The sequence below is a fragment of the Vidua macroura genome, chromosome 2 (genome assembly GCF_024509145.1).
Source record: "Vidua macroura isolate BioBank_ID:100142 chromosome 2, ASM2450914v1, whole genome shotgun sequence".
NCBI lineage: Eukaryota > Metazoa > Chordata > Aves > Passeriformes > Viduidae > Vidua > Vidua macroura.
In genome coordinates, this window is record NC_071572.1 from 26,303,358 (window position 1) to 26,321,012 (window position 17,655).

Consider the following 17,655-nt stretch of genomic DNA (forward strand, 5'->3'; position numbering starts at 1 on the left):
AAATGCTCTAAAAATGTATTGCTTCAAAACAGTCTCTACTGTGAAGTAAGAGGTATCAACCTATTTGTGGTAGAAATGAGATGGTAGCTTGTGTTTCCTCCAGTGTTTGTGCAAACTCCAGAAGTTGCCTGTAAATTTGCCCATGTTTTCTGATACCCCTGTGTATTTCCATTAGTGGAGTGTAACACTCCATATAGCCCTGAAAAGAAGTATGACTGTGAAAGGTTTGTTTTACTTGGTAACCAGAAAGGTGGTTTCCAACTGCCTAATTAATTTTGAGAGTTAGCAAATACATATGGTTTGGAAGGATGGAAAGAATTTTTAATAGGGGCTGAACTAGCAAAATTTCCTTACGAGTTTGTGTTTTCTATTGGTTACTTGGCAATGAATTTTAGAAACTGAGAAATTTTGCTGTTTCTGGAGGATACATTTTGAAGAAAACTGTTACATTCTGGTCCATGTCATATTCAGATGAATGTTGATATTGAAGTATTAAATAGAACACCATTCAATTCTAATCCTGCCCCTCACTTGTGGAGAAATTTGGATGAAAGAAATTATTTGCTTCAGATGGATGAGAGGGAAAAGGTAACCAGTGGTATTAATATTGTATTGAAATTAAAGCTTTTCGTTTAAAAATTACTCAGAAAGAAAAGTTGGATCTTCTCTTAAGCCAGTAGGTGGCATTATTGGTATGTAACCAGAAAATGCTTTTAAGGTATGTCTCTAGCTGCTTTCACTGCTTATGCTTTAAAAAAAGGTTTCACATTTTATAGGCTAATTATATTTACATTTCAGATTTGAAAAAATCAAAGACAAACATGTAACATTTTAAGGTGTGCTTAGACTCGTGTTTCAATACTGCCTAGCTATAAGATTGTTTTGTTCTTTTAATTTATGTGATAAGAAACTTGCAGTGTAATGTTATTGTTACTTTTATTTGAAAATTCATACTCCCTGATTTTTAACTGACTGGAATTGTTCCTCTGGAATAGAACAAGAGATCAATTTCAGAACCCATGAATTATGCTTCAGCAAACAGATACATGCTTGAAATTGGTTATAAAATGCATATGTATTACTGCAGCTGAGGAAAATCCAATTAATGTTGTCTAAAGTGAAGCTAAGGAAATAAAACTCTTTCTGGAAATAGAAACAGAATTTTGGAAAGTCTAGAAATGGACCCCAGTTTATTTCAACACAGACTTGGAAAAACTGGTTTGTAATAGCTGAACTGTTACTAGTCATATATAAAGATGGTAGGAATCACATAGAAGTCTGAGTTGATGTAATCAGTTAGTGAGTACTGCACACTGGGAGACGTGGATTTCTGCAAAAAAAGTTCAGAATTGCTGTATAAGCATGTTTGTTGTCTTAACAGGATGGTGTGGCTTCTTCAGTAGGTAGAGGTGGTTTTACTTGGCTTGGCACACAACTGGAGACAATCATCTGTGTGTTGTCACACAGAGACCCTCAAAAAGAATTCTGTGTCTTCTGAAAATTAGCATATAGCTAACTAATAAAATAACAGGAAATATCTATGATGTTCCTGACAGAGATGTTAACAACTGCAACATCACAGGAGTGATGTGAGGAATCAGTTCCCAGGATATAATTGTCACCTCTATTTTATGACAGAACTTAGTTTGTTAGAGACTGCATTACGAGGGAACTGAGTTGTTTTTTGTTGACTGCTCTCTTTTTCTCAAGTAAAGAAAACATAAAGTCAAGTTACTTCAGAAAATGGTAGAGTATCTAGAGTGAATGGGATTTTCTGCCCCTGAGGCAAGGAGTACCTCAGCCTATCCTCTCTATCCTGAACACAAAATTCAAAGTCACTACTGTTTCAAGAACTGGAGCAGTCAGCTTTTCAGGAGATCTACCTCACTGTCTGCAGAGGGCACTCATTTCTTTCATACTGTGTCTTTTTTCTATGTCATCTTAAGATTTTTAAATGTTCTTAATTAACTGCATCACCTCCCTTTAAACTGTCAAAATTCTGCAAGGGATTCCTTCTTTTTGGTAAAACTCTTTGGTTTGTTTTTATATGCAAGCAAAGGTCCAGTTGACCAGTAGCCAAAGAGAGCACTTACTTGTTTGTAGACAGATAAATAGTAGGTTTTGTTAGAGTGCTGCTTCTTTTGATCTGCAAATTTTTTATGCCATTACTCCTTGATTCCGCCTGCATCATTATCTTGTATTTGGAGGTATTCTGGACATCATACTGCTGAAGTTCTACTCCCCTTTAGGTTTAATCATTGCTTTTAAGTTACTAAAAGTAGTTTTCCAAACATTTGTGACACTGAGAATGTAAGTAGTAGTAGTAGTTATATCCTTCTCTATACTTTGTTTTTTCTGCTCTACATGGCATTTCCCTGTGGTTCTCAAAGTCTTTAAGGGGGAAAAAAAAATGTGTCAGTATTAGCAATATTAATAATTTGTTTTGAAAAGAAGACTTGATGCCAGTAAAACTGTTTGCAAACTTATGGTTTTAATTTTTACATGCTGTTATGTACACTGTATGTTGTCTATAAAATACAGGATTGTTGGGATTGCAGTGATTGCTGAGTAACAGTAATTTAGAAATTAGTAGTAAGATTTGTTTGAGAAACTGAGCTGTCAGTCACTTGCAAATCTAAGTTGATAAAATTACTTCTGCTTGTATTTAACAAACAAAAACCCTCCCACATATTATGAGCCTTTGAAAATGCAGATGAATATGAGTAAAATGTTTGCATGTGAGGCAAATGAGAAAATAGAATGCATTTGGACAGAGACATTGAAACTATCCTCTTAAAAGTTTTCTGTATAATTGAGCAGTTATACTCATTACAGCTTTTATAAGTTGTTGACTTTGACTTTGCTTTGAATGGTGATGCTTGTGTTACTGTTCTTTCACTTACACTTATGTTTCCTTGCCAGTCAGTTTGTGCTGTACAGAAAAATGAACCTTGCAGTTTCTGTTTAGAGCCATGTTGGTTCAGTTGCAGGAATTAACTTTGGCACAGAACTACAGGAAATGTTAGCGTAATTAAAAAAATTAAAGAAACATAGTGTGTGCTCTTTCCTTCACAGGGATATTTTAGTTGCAAGATAGTTATTTCTGTTCAGAAAATAAAATTATTAATAACAGGAGGCTAGAGGCCGTCTAATAAACCTTACCTTCAAAGCAGGATCAGCTTTGATGCGCAGAGCCTTCTGTTCTTGAATTTTGCTGTGTATCACCAAGGAATTTCCTATGCAGCCTGTTGCTGTGCAGTGCCTTTGGCAATTTCCCTGGTTGGAATTTGCAATGCTACAACTTGTGACTATTCCCTTTTTTCCTCTTGTTGTGTCCTCTGTCATCTCTATACTTCCCTTTAATAGTTGAAGGCAGTGATTTCCGCATATAACACCCCTTGCTCCACCTTAACCTTCTCTTCCAGAGGCTGAATGTGCCATTCTCCCTGAGCTTCTCCTTGTGCAGGATATACTCCAGTACCCAAGGCACACTGGTGTCTTCCTGCTGCACTCTCTCCTGTTTGCTAGTGCCTCTCTGGGCCCCAAAACTGAACAGAGTCATCCAGGGACAGTGTAAGGACTGCTGAAAGAAAAGGAATAATCACTTATTGTTGTATGCTTCCAAATGCAGCCCAGGATGTGTTTAAGTCTTTGTTAGCATAAGGGAGCCCCTCTGGGTCACACGCAGCTTATTGTCTTCCCAGGCCCCCAGTACTATTGGTATAGTACCAGAAGGAAAGAGAGCAGCATAGCCTGCACCAGTTTGTGAAGGGCTCAGATAATGGCAGATGAGTAAGTCAGACTTCAGTGGCGGCTCGGTTGAGCACGTAACAGAGAAGCAATACATTTGTGGACAGATGTGATAGTGGCCTTCAATGGGGCTTTTCTAGAGGGAGGCGAAAAGCCAGAGTCTGCAGTTACTTCTTTTCAAAGTCATGCTTTGAAAGAGTAAACAACCATTTGGATAAGGATTATCTAATCAGAGCAATGTCCTTGGATTTCTTAAAAATAATAAAAAAAAATTTGATTATCAAGGCCCTTAATCAGCCTGTTAAGCTAAGGTGTGATAGAATGGGATGGTCCTCCCATGGGTTAATAATTGGTGAAAACTGAACTTGGTACAATGAGTATCCCGAGTGAGCTATTAGCACTGAAGAAAGATCTTGAAGTCGTAGGTTATTTTAATGAAAATGTGGTATCAGTGTTTGGCAGGGAATTTTGAGAATTACTTAAAAAGGAACAGGGAATAAAATAGTAAACGAGCTATAAATAACATACTGCATTCCTTGGTCACAAATACTGTATGGATGCCTGTCATCTGCAAAAGAAAGGGCAGGAGAACTAGAAAGAAACAATGACCATCAGAGGTAAGGGAAAGTTGGTTAAAGCATGGTGCTCATAATGCCAAGGTTGGGGGTTTGATTCCTGTATAGGCCATTCACTCAAGAGTTGGAATTGATGATCCTTGTGAGTCCCTTCCAACTCAGAATATTCTGTGATTCTGAGAAGATGATCAAATAGATGAGGTGTCTTAACCTTGGAAAGCAGTTACAACTCCTCTTTTATACTGGAAATACAGTCTTCAGATTGCACTGAATTTTTTAAAGCAGTGAGGAGAAGTTTAAAAAAAAGACCCCCAGGAAGCTGAGAAGAAGCTGCACAAGCACTGCTAGCCAGGGTAGTTTATATTGATTTATTGTATTCCACAGAGAGGAAGAACAAACATAATTCTGGTCATGATAGTGATGAGTGTACTTGGAGGGACAGGAAGGTATAACAGACTTACATTACAAACTGGATAGCTGCTGACTTTCTGAAAGAGCACTGGGAAGCTGGTTAGTAATGGAAGAAGGACATGCTGCTGCATCCTGTTTGGGAATAGATTGATCACTGAGAGTAAATTCTTAAGTGAAGCTATCACTTTGACATGGTGTAGTAATAGCAGCTGGGAAGTATAAGCCTTCTGGAAAGCAAGGGCTTAAAGAAGATTTGAATTGTCCTCAAACTTCCCATAGACTTCCTGAATGTGTAAAAAGGAATGATAGGCATTAAGGACCAGTTATGGCCCTCCTGATGCAGCCCTTGTAAAAATACATATTTATTACTTCTGTATTGGAGAGTGGGAAAAAGACAGAGGAATATGAGTTGTACCAAGTCCTTCTGACCCCATTGTCCTCTTTAAAAGTCATCTCAGAGAAACAACTGCTAAACCTGACAACCACTTGACAATTGATCTGGCAAAAAAATGTCTCCAGTATTTTAAGACTGGTTTGTTCATCATTTTCTTACTGTAGTTAGTCTTTGTTGCTTCTTTTTTCTTTGCTCTGTTTTGTTGTTGGCTGGGGAGTTTTTTGTTTGTTTTTAATAGGTGGGTTTGGGGTTCTTTCTTCTAAACTATATCATGGAACAGCAAAATGCTAGTGGATACCTGTGTTGTTATTTTTGTAGTTGATTTATCTTTTACATGGCTTAAGACTTGCTTTACCTACCAGTGCTGATTATGTATCAGTTATGAACAGGGAGAGAGAGAACAACCTTTCCTGCAGGGTTGGTGTGCTGAGTTGCGTGTATTTTTCTGAAATAATGGATTCTTGGGGTTGTTTGTTCTTTAATTCCCTGCCTTCAGCTGGGAGGGGCCATTTAGAGGAAAGTTGGGAATATTCCCTTGGAAAGGCCTGTTCCAGCCAAATTTTATCTCCTGTAGATCAGCATGTCTCAGAAGGCTATGCCATATGCTATGGCATTGGGCATGTTTGTCAGGTGGTTCTGAAAATTATTTCAATAGCCATTAAGAGTAAGGCTAGAAGAAGAGAGGACTATGCTTTTAGTCAAATGCTGGTTGCCTCTGTTGCTCTGCTTTAAGAGAGAAGTTGTAATACAAGGAATTAAACCATACTAATATTAAAGCATTGACCTGTAAGGTTACATAGAAGAAAGTTTGAGAGAACATACTGTGAATCTTAATTTCTTTTTCTGCTTCAAATGTGTAAATGCTGCATTTATATTGAGACTACATGTTTCAGGGCTAGTTTCCATTAATAGGCATTGGTAGTATAGATGAGACTATTTGCTAAAATAATACAATGTGCTGACGTGAAGCTCTCTACTTACATTTGTTTTAGGGGTTGTTTCTCTATTGGCTGTTCATCCTTCTACAGTAAATACGATTGGAAAACAGCTCCTGCCAAAAACATTTGGACAGTCTAATGTCAACATTGCACAACAAGTGGTAAGGAGACTTTGTGGGGTTTTTTTTGTTTGTTTTGGAGTTTTTGTGTATTTTGTCTGGTTATTTATTTATTTATTTTTATTGCTTGTCCTATTGTTTACACATACTGCAAATCTGACGTAGCCTGGTAGTCTGTATCACTCATCATGGGCAGATAATCTAAGTTTGTTTCTAATTTTAATGGACTTAGGTTAAATAAAAAATGTATTGCATAAAGAAGTTCAAAGGTGACTCTCAAATCAACACGAAAGTACCTCACTGTTCAGGTTATATTTTGTTAGTCTTGCCATTTAAAATCAGTGTCTGTTTCAGATTCTGCTCTGAAATCTGGCTGGGGAAATGTAAATGAAGTCCATAAACATGTTTTAATGGAGATTTGAGCTAAGGGGAATAAAATTGAAAACATAACTATATTTCAGTGCTTAATTTAAATACTCTTTTGCTGAAATACTTACTTTGACCTGTGTGTGAGATGTGTGAAATTAGATGTACCAAAGAATCTTATAATGCAATAGATAATACAGAGGCTATAGTAATTCTTTCAGTAATCAAAATTAGAATTCAGTGATCTGAGTAGAATGGGTCTCAGCCTTTTGGAAAACAACTCTAACATGTAAACATCTGAACTAGAGTGTCTTATATTTGGGGTTCTTCTTGATATGAAAGCAGTAGAGTAGATTTTGAATGTAGAGTAGGTGTTAATCAGACTTCTCTGTTCCACTCTAGAAATGAACCTGTGAATTTATGCACACTTCATTTCTTCCTTTATAGAGTTGAGTATTTCAAGAGTCTCCTGAGTGCAGTAGAGGTTCAGGGTTTGCTGCTGCCAGTTTGTTTTTTCTCCAGCTGTAATTCTTCTCCTCCTCACCCCCGCCCCTGTTCTGGTTTGGCTTTCATCTTATTGCAGGGTGATACAAATTCTAGCAGTACAGTGGTGGGGCTGCTCATGGAATTAGTAAGGCAGGAGAGCAGAACTCTCTGCAAGCAAGGTGTTAAATCATCTCTTGCAGTCTTCTGCCAATTCTTCCTAGGGAATAGAAACCAACTAACAGCTTTCTTCAGTTCTCCATCTAATCTATTTACTTGAATAGCACATGGGTGGTTTTCACACTCTTTGGAGACGTTTGGTGAGCCAGACCAGTTGGTATCAGAACTGACAGTATTTTTTTTCATGGGGATAAAGTGAGCAGGTTCACATGTGTCCTGTGCCAGCATTCCCCACCCTCATGCCATTTCCTACAATCGTAAGTTTTGTTTATCAAAAGCAGTAGAGAAGATTATTTGGCTTTTCATAAGAGACAGAAACATTTCAATGCTCCTGGAAAGGAGTGCCTAAGATACTCTAGCTGACAGAAGTGGATATAACAAATTTGTATGTTAACTGCTCAGAGAGATGGCATAATATAAAGAGAATATTTGGGAAAAAATACAGCTGTTTGTCTTTCCAGACAGCTGAAATCATGGACATCCTACAGTCACTAGAATACCTTTGGTACCATCTATGTAACTTTCACGCATGAAATGTTTCATTTTCAGTTTTTGTATTTTACTCTTGTTGAGACTTAACTGTTGGAGATGGCCTGAGGAAGAAAAATTAAGTTTTGCTGCTCAGACAGAATGTAGCTGCAGGAAAATATGGCAAGCTTGTGGGTGGTTATGGGTTTAGGTTTGTTTTATGTTTTTTTCATTTACCTGATGTCAGGGATGCAACCAGCTGTTTCCACTGGGAGGTAAATGTACCCCAAAAAAGTAGGCATATCTTTCTACGAAAGAGTAATCTATATCGTGTCATTTTTTCCCCATAATCCATATTTTCTAGACAGTTACATTTTAAACATTTCAGAGATAAAAACCATGACCTGCAAAAGTGCGTGTTTTGTTTAGCTCGTTTCAGAGGTAGGAGGGCACAGTTCTGTGTGCTGATGTATGTATTATTACTTATGGTCAAATTACCACATCTTCAGGACAGTTCACATGGAGGCTGGAAGACTGTGCTTAGCCATGTGCTCTTAATGTGTTTGCAATGGAATGGGTTTGCCTAATTGGATGTCACTCACTCCAGTGATGAGGAAAGTTCACCCTTATTCTTTCTCATCTCTAACATAGTAGTTAGAGGCTGACTCCAGGAGAGAGGGTTCTTGCAAAAGCTCTACATTATCTCTCTGGTTTTACTGATTTTCAGATTTTCTTATATTCATATTTTAACTGTAATTTACTGCAGCATCCTTATACATTATTTGGTAGGGTAGGGGTTTTTTTCCCTCCTTTTTTTCCCCCCATTTTTCTTGGAGGGAGAGAGTGTGTGTGTGTTTTTATCTTGCCTAAGTAGTGCTGAGCAGTGTTAAGAAATCCACCAAGCATGAAAACTTGATTTAAGAAGGTTAAAATATAAATGCTCGTATCTTAGGGTGTGTGCTCTAACAATATTAACTATAGTCAGAAGTTTTTTATGCGAGTGTGTATAAATTAGATGCATCTAAGAGAAGTATGTAAAGTACTGGTGTTTGGATAATGCATAATTTCAATTGTGTCACTTACAAATGTCTTGGAATTCTTATCATTTTCCAAATTATTTTATCTTTGCTGTAGGTTATCGGTACACCTCAGAGACCTTCAGCGCAAAATACTATCCTGGTAGGAAGTCCACATACACCTAACACACATTTTGCATCACAGAACCAGACTGGAGATTCTTCACCTTGGTCTGCTGGGTGAGCAAAATTAAAGCTAGAAAGGATTAATAAAGTGTTGGAACGTTTGCTTTAAGTGTTGTGATAGTGTACATACTCCTCAGACTAGCAGTGTGCAAAAGTCTTTTCATCAAGAGCACTTCACCACTGAAGTCTGTTGCTCTAAAATAGGGAGTAGTCACACAGTAATGAGTACCTCTTCATTTCTTGTAAAAGAATGCTTCTGCATATTTTCTGTAAGCTCTGGTAGATATTCTGACGTTACTAACATTTAGAGAATCTAGGTCCTAAAAGGACACAGGAGTTTGTCTGACTTGATTCTATGATTTCTCTTATGCTGGTATATTTTCAGAAAAATACTGTGTATTTCTGATTGAACAAGGGTATCCCAGAGTGTCATTTGAAATAAGAATGTAGTCCTTTTTGAGAAAAAGTATTAAATAAAAGGAATGCATTCTTTTGGTGTGTTTTTTTCATGCAAGTGTGTTTTTAAGGGCATCTTGTTAAATGTAGTTGCTAAATTTATTATCGGTAGCCTGTTACACATAAATAGATTTCTACTTTGGAATTATACAGTGAAATGAGATGTAAGAATTGAGACTTCCCCTTGCTGAAACTAATTTTATTGATACTTGTATTTTTCCTCTAGTTACAAGGAAATTTTTATATAAAAAATTTGCAAAGCAGAGAACTTCGTTATACTGCTTGTATCTTGTAACTTTGAAGTTCTAATAGCAATTTCATATACAGTATAACTTCAAATTGTGTTTTAGTAGTAGTATAATGTTTAGTGAGTTCAACCAATACCAGACTTTGTTCAGTCAGTATCAGTATCACATTGCATAGAAAATGCTCAATCCATGTGCTACTTAAAAATAAAATTTTTTTAAAAGGACAAAAAAGTTCTCTCCTCTGATTCAGTTTTCATGTTTTAGTATTTATCCCCTTATCTCTTCTTATCTTGAAGTTGTGAAGGTTCTCTTTATTGACTTCTTCAAGTAATATCCCTGTTGTTAATTTTTTTGTCTGCTACTGGAAAAAATTCAGGCCAGGTTGGATAGAGCTTTGGGCAACCTCACTGAGTTGAAGATAACCTCGCTCAGTGCAGGGGGGTTAGACTAGATGACCTTTAAAGATTGTTTCCAACCCAAACTATTCAATGATTTTGTGATTCTACTGAAGCTAGAAAAGGTGGCAAAAGTATAAATTTATATTGTGTTTCAGCATCAAGATACTAGAATTGTTTATAAATATTGTAAAATGTAGAGGGAAAAATGTAGGAGAGAAGGTTGGTAAGGGATAAGAAGCAGAAGAAAAGGGAAGGCTTGGGTTTTTTACAGCAATGTGCCTGTATTTGAAAAAGAGACATCAAATATTCCAAAGTTTAAATCTTCTTAAAATATATATTATACGTATATTTAGGAAGCGGAACAAAAAAGGCGAGAAGAATGGCAAGGGTTTACGTCATTTCTCTATGAAGGTTTGTGAGAAGGTACAAAGAAAAGGAACCACCTCATACAATGAGGTGGCAGACGAGTTGGTTGCAGAATTCACTACCACTGATAATCACATTTCACCAAATGAATCAGTAAGTATATGGGAAGTCAATTACATGTGAACTGAATGGGGGAAGAGAAATTTCTCTTGAGATTCTTCTGTTTTTCCTACTGCTAAATGAAACAGTTCAGATACTAACTGAGTTTACCCATTTGCTGTAATATGTTTATTTTCAAATATTTTTGACACAGGTATATTTTTGATTAATGCACTATGTCTACAGCAGGCTTATGACCAGAAGAATATTAGACGACGTGTCTATGATGCCTTAAATGTCCTTATGGCCATGAACATTATCTCTAAGGAGAAAAAGGAAATCAAATGGATTGGTCTACCTACTAACTCGGCTCAGGAATGTCAGAATTTGGAGGTATATCCATTTGGAATTTCACAATGGCTTTGTGTTTGAGCAAATGTTTACAGCTTTAATATGTTCTGATACAATATATGCCTATAATCTTCTGAGATAGCAACATAGTCCTCTTTGGACTCTTTTTATTTTATTTTTTATATACTGAACACACACTCTTCAACTTCCAGATTGCTCAAATGTGTCTTTAACTCTTCTGTGTCAAAAATACAGCTGTTATAAGTACGTGTGAAGTGGTTCTGAGTGGAAGGTAGTAAAACATTAATGTGTATTTCCAACATTGCAGCAGTGGTGCTCAGGAGTTGGGAAGATTTGTTTCCTCCAGATGCCAAACAGACAGTAGTTCTGTGATGATAGATGTTGCATGTGGGTCAGTACATATAGGCTTCTCCTTTGCTGCAGGTCTTACCTTTTTGTGACAATTCTCTTAAGTGAGTATGTCAGACTTTCTTACTGCATGTCTTGGGGAGGAAGTGAAATGCTTTATACTGAAAGAGATTCTTAAGTTCTGACAGGATTTTTTTACTTTCCTGAGATTTGCAGAATAATAAAGTAACTGAGGTTTACTGAAGTAAATTCACTTCATCAGAATGGAATGAGGCGTTGTATTTATTCTTAATAAGTCTAAATTTCCTTCAGCAGGACAAAAGCAATAACTGAAAAGGTGCCAAAGTTAAGGGAAAAGTGGAACAAAAATGTTTGGGAGCCTTATCTACAAAGGGATAATTCTAATTTTTTAAATTTAATTTATTTTTTATTAATTTTATTTTTTAAATTAAATTTTATTTTTTAAATTAATTTTGTGGCAGTGAGTTTCAGGTGCATGAGAAGCGTCTTATGAAATACCTTTTGTTTGGTTTTGAACATACTGATATGTTGATACCTGCTGAATATTTTTTTTAATTGGAAGTGATGATGACCTAGTCATTCCTTATTCATTTTCTCCATCCTGTTCATTGTTTTATAGGGATCTCTCATGTTCTCCCCCATTATTTGTTCTCCTTTCAGTACAGTCCTAATTTATTCATTATTCTCTTGCATAAAGTCTCTTCTGTATCACTGATGATCCTGATTGCTCTTTTGTATGCTTGTCTTGAAATAGAACCATCAGACCTACAGAATTCAAGATGTAAACATTCTGCTTCATAGAGGAATGTAGTGATAATTCCTGTTTGGTACTCTGTTTCTTGCCTAATAATTAGAATTTTTGGCTGTCACAGTATAGTGAGCTGATGGATTTTGCAGATACTGCAATTTTACATCTCTGCTAAATGTCGTTTTCTTTCTAAAGAATGCATGGATTAGATTGTTTTCTCACACATACCACACTGTACTCACCAGAAATAATTTAGGTGATGTAATCTCAAAGTGCTGTAAGACACTTTGAGTTTGCTTTCTGGCAAACTCTCTTTTTACTATGCCAGGTAACCCAGCATTACCAGCAGATTCTGTCACCTTGTCACCTTAGTCTGATTGTCTGTCGTTAGAGTAAAACTGGCAGTCTGTCAGTTTAATCCCTGTGGGAATCTGCTGGGGAGCTTCTTCCACTAAGAAATCTGTGTATTTCCTAGCTTTTTGTCTCTTACCTTTTTTGTTATTATTTAGTACATATTAAGTACTGTGAGGCCTTAACCTTGGGCTCCGTAGCAGCTTCGTATCTTTAACCATCTCTGATGGATCTTCTCCAATACCTCCAATATCAATAAACTCTACATCATCTTGTCTATCTTTGCCTCTTTGAGAAAATTCCAATAACCCTTTGAGGCTTAACTTCTGTTTGCAAAGATGTTTTTATCTTCTTCACAGGTTGTTGTGTTTTATTCCCCAGGGTTCTAATTCTGCTTTTTGTTAGTTTCCATAGGCAGTACTGATGTGTCTTGATAGTTCAGTCTCTAAATTATATGTAGAATCTTAATGATTGATTGCTATATTTCCTACCTCCAGTGCTCTGGTATTGAAATGATTTTAAAGGGAGAAAATGTTGGCATGAAATGCTACTTAAAACCAACAAACTGACCAGTCCTTTTTATCTGTCTTAAGGTGGAGAAACAGAGAAGAATTGAAAGAATAAAGCAAAAACAGTCTCAGCTACAAGAACTCATTCTACAGGTACAGTCAAGGTACTCTTGTCTATAGGGCAAGGTAACTTACATCTGTATTCCTCTTGTTGTATCCCAGTCTGAGGGATGGGAAGCTTCTAAGAATTCATTCTAGAGATGAATTTCAGGAGAAGATGTATGCAGCTTTATTTAACAGTGTAGTTTAGCTGGGACCATGCTGTTGGTCATTGCTGTTGGGGATGCCATCAATCTTCCATCAGTTATGTTGGAGTTTCAAGTATGTTTAGACAGGCTTTATGTTGATAGGAGAAATATTCCATACCATACCCTCTGAATTTTCCAATTCAGTTCAGGAACTAAACTAGATACAGGTATCTAGAATTTTCTGCTGTGTTAGCATCTGTAGATAAAATTATGTGGTTGTAGAAGTTGTCTGTCATTGTGCTCTGCATTGTGCCTCTCTGGAGACTCACTGCCACTGGTGTGTAAGTGGCTGGACCACTGTGAAACAGTGGCTGAACTCCTTCCCACATTTCCCTTACTACACTTGGGGAAGCAATAGTCTATTTCCAAGTCACTGAGCTGCTGGTCCACAGAAATGTATTCCAGGGTAGCTGGAAATGCTGTGGGACAGCTGCCTGATTTTTATCAGTCTCTGTGTTGGCTTTGGATTTTGGTCTTAATTCTTGTTTATTTAATTTGATTTTGTGACCAGAAAAATATTTTTCTTTGTTCAGTAGCTTACTGTATGATTTATAGCTTGAGTTTCTATGGTTTTTAATTATTCAAATTGCTAGTTTTTAAAATAGGAACACTCCATTGTAAAAAGCAATTTTGGTAAGATGTTAAAGTCACTAATCTTAAATGGGTAATTCATAAACCTAATGCCAGATATTCAAATCCCAAACATTCACTATTTTAGCATATAATTCATTGCAGTATTAACATTCAGGTGTATTTTTTGGAGTGCAGCAACTAGTAGGGAAGAGTAAATGGAGAGGAGATAGGATGCTATGGGAAAATTTTTTTTTCCAAACATTGTTCTCTCTCCATTCCACCAGGCATCTGTCCAGGTAGCTGTGCTGATGTAGTTAGTATAATATGCTTTGGGTTTTTTCTCAGTGAAGTTTTACTGTGTTGCCTTTTTTAATACTATGATCTGTGACTCTTCCTGCATCTTAACATGCAGAAATATGATAAACACTCTGTCCTTTCCTGCATTTACTTCCTGCAACCATTGCTGGAATCCTTAGGAATTTTGTTAACATGATCCCAAAAGCTTCATTCACGCTTTGATATCGCTGTTGCTTTTTCTAGCAAATTGCCTTTAAGAACCTCGTCCAGCGAAACCGTCAAGCAGAACAGCAGGCAAACCGACCTCCCCCTTCCAATTCTGTCATCCATTTGCCTTTTATCATTGTGAACACCAGCAAGAAGACAGTGATCGACTGCAGTATTTCAAATGACAAGTAAGCTAAGAAAGTTTTCCATTCGCCTTTTAGTAGAGGTCTGAGTTCATATAAATGTTCATGTAGATTTGTTAAAGATTAAATGCAAACTTAATTGACTTGTGCCTTTTGTATATTAAGAACATGCACTTCAGACAGCTGTTTTATATACACTTTTAATAAATAGATTAATTGATTCACATTTGATAACTTATTTAAAACTTGCTATCTAGAGATACTAGGCACCGCTCTCTTGACATTTTATGTCATACTTAACCAAGCAGAGTTTTCCTTTAACACCGTGAAATGCAGCCAGTGGAATTGAAAATGGATTTCACTTTCAGGACTGCTGTTCTCCACTTTTGGTTCAAAAAGCTGTATTTTTCATCAGCTAAATAAAAACTGAATGTTAACAGTCACAAGCAAATACATAAATCTTGAAAAATTCAATTACTTAATGTGATGTGTCACTAACACAACACTGTGTGTAAAGCTTTTGAAATGCTGCAATTCCTGAAAATTGAAAGGTAGTTAAAGTTATTGAAGTTAATTGAGACATTTTTTCCTCTCCAGGTTTGAATATCTATTTAATTTTGACAATACTTTTGAAATTCATGATGATATAGAAGTACTAAAACGAATGGGAATGGCTTGTGGGCTAGAATCTGGAAGCTGTTCAGCAGAGGACCTAAAAATTGCAAGGAGTTTGGTTCCTAAAGCTCTGGAACCATATGTGACAGGTTAGTTACTCCAAAAGAGTTGATGTTTTTCCTCCTTAATATAGGACTCTAAGAAAAAACATGAAAATACCTTAGATCAGTTAATTTCCACTGGTTTGTGGTAAAGATTTCTGTCAAGTTCTCAAATTTGTCTGCTTTTTAGTGTATCTTAGGGAGCAAATAGTGATTGATAGAGAGTGGACTGTTGCTCTTTGCAAAGCATTTTGCATCCAGCCACACACTGCAGTGTGTAATTCTTTTAAGAGAACAGTATTTATGCTTGATTCACTTGCAAAGGCAAAAGGTAGTAAGTGCAAGCATATGATGAATACTGAAATCATCTGCCTGGCTCACTTCAAAACAAATGGGTTTTTTAAATGTATTTTGAAATTTTATTGCTGTTTGCACTAGCCTTTTTTAAAATGATGCTATTTTGGATGTAGTACATAAATATGTTTTGTTGTTTGGGCTGCTAGACTCCTTTTCTGAACTTTAAAGGATTAAGCATTTCCACTGAATTAGATGGGTGTATTTGGAAGGATTCCTGAAATGCATGTTGTTTGTTTTACAGAAATGGCTCAGGGATCAATCAGCAGTGTATATGTCACATCTTCATCAGGTTCTGCGTCAAACGGCACAAGATTTTCAGCCAGGTGAAATGAAGTTTTCAATTAGTTTTTAAAATCTGTGGTCATCAAAGAAATTTGGATATTAAATGCTTCATTAAACAAGTTCTGTTTTGATTAAATGTTCTATGGATAGGTGTTTTAAGTTTATTGTCAGACATCACGTCTGTGATGGTTCTTAGCAGTGTCATTAAGGAAATCCTTTCCTGTACAGTGGAAAGGTGTTAGAGTGGTGTTATTCTTGAATGTCTTGTTTGGGGTTTTTTTGTTGGTTTTTTTTTTTTTTCTAGTTTAGAGCTTGTGACAAGAAAACAGATACTTTTCTAAAGATAGAGTATTGGAAGGATTACTCCTTGATCATTAGTGTCTAACTTTAAAAAATATTTTGATCTTCGGGTTTTAAACAGCAATCACAGAAGCTGGTAGTGTTATAAACCATAACTAGTATTCAACTTTGTTACTCACTAGTTTCTTATTACTGTATTAATTAAAAATATGTCCTTCTATGAGCTCCACAAGGTTGTAAAATGAGTCCAATATTCAGCAGTTGGATTCTGTGATCTCTCAGGTCTTTTCTAACCTAATTGATTCTATGATCATTGAAACGCTTGACATTCGTAACAAATGCTTGAATTAAGTTCTGCATGTTTTGTGCAAGGGAACTGAAGCTTGAGTGAGAGTTCTGCCAAAATATCTTTAGAGATGCTGAACAGTACCTAAAATCTCTGTTTTCAGTAAGTTTCCTTCTGTGGTAATGAGCATAGGGTAGCGAAAAAGAGCACCATGTGTTTTTTAAGACTTTGAAATTTGAATAGGCCACTGTTAGCCAGGGACCAGTAGAAAATGGGAGGCTGACTGGGGTTCATTATCTTGGTGAGAGTACAAGAACTTCCACCATTTCCATTTCTTAGGAGTTTGGAAAAGGGCAGTGACAAATTATATTTAATTGTAGGAGATATATGAATATTCATGGCAATAGCAATGAACACTCATGGCAATACAAATTATGCTGCCAAGGCAAATAAAGGCTGTGCATTTATTTAACAAGATCTCAAAAGAAAGTTTGCAAAAGTCTGAAGATGCTGCTACCAATACCTTCATCCCAGTTTCTTTGCCTTACTTACTAGGATACTCGGGTTATGAAATCCATTTTTTTTTTATCAAAACGAGAGGAGAACGGATTTTGGGTTTGTACTTCCAAAGTTCACAAAAGCACAAGAATAATCTCTTTGTTTTGTTTTCTTTGCTTTTGAAACTGCTTTTGCAGATAATTATGGCAGACCTGTTGTAGGTCTTCTGACTATAGCTAGACAGATATCTTACTATCTTGGTGCTGAGTAAGTGTGCAGAACACTAGAAATGCTTGAAAGTGTCTTACTGGATATGTTTTTTCTGTGAGCTTATAGGATGTACCCTGGCAGTTTCATTCTGTGTGATGATAGACCATTAAATTGGCTCCATACAGCAACAAGAGTGTGTGATTGAATATGTGCATTAGCTGGATCAGCATTTAAAAAATTACTAGCAAACATATTTTTGAAAGCAATTTTTAAATGATGAATGTCTTTCAAGGGAGATACTTTTGTACTTTTGATACTTAAAAGGGAGATATTTTTGTGATTAAAAAAAATTGTCATGAATTTGTGGGCAAGTTTAACAGTTTACCAAACTATTTAGAAAGTCAGCAATTAAATAGATTGGCAAAGTAGCAATTAATTGGCAGGAATTTTCTGGCTCTATTAAAACCAAATACTGCACAATGAGAAGAAAACAGTTTCAAATTAAAAATACAACACATGACAGTTTGTTATGTAATATCAAGGAGTTAAGGAAAAGCTATTAATTCCTCAATTTTCCAGGTCTTTGAATCAACATTAGTGACTCTGAAAGACATGATTCACTTGCAACTGTTCAGTGCTACACAAAAATACTAAAGAGCTCAGCTTTGTAGCCTTA

At 36.2% G+C, this 17,655-nt stretch overlaps 1 protein-coding gene across 7 annotated transcripts in view; it reads left to right on the forward strand.

Annotated features, from left to right (window-relative positions):
• The window catches only part of TFDP1 (transcription factor Dp-1), a 37,284-nt gene that overhangs the window by 18,151 nt on the left and 1,478 nt on the right, over positions 1–17,655 (forward strand). For 6 of the 7 annotated variants that reach the window (XM_053971044.1, XM_053971043.1, XM_053971041.1 and 3 more), the window contains exons 4-11: positions 6,123–6,229; positions 8,819–8,940; positions 10,342–10,507; positions 10,700–10,846; positions 12,887–12,955; positions 14,224–14,375; positions 14,928–15,094; positions 15,645–15,726. In XM_053971044.1, the coding sequence (XP_053827019.1) occupies positions 6,123–6,229; positions 8,819–8,940; positions 10,342–10,507; positions 10,700–10,846; positions 12,887–12,955; positions 14,224–14,375; positions 14,928–15,094; positions 15,645–15,726 (1,012 nt within the window). The remainder of the gene's footprint in view (positions 1–6,122; positions 6,230–8,818; positions 8,941–10,341; positions 10,508–10,699; positions 10,847–12,886; positions 12,956–14,223; positions 14,376–14,927; positions 15,095–15,644; positions 15,727–17,655) is intronic. The other variant, XM_053971046.1, reaches the window with a different exon arrangement.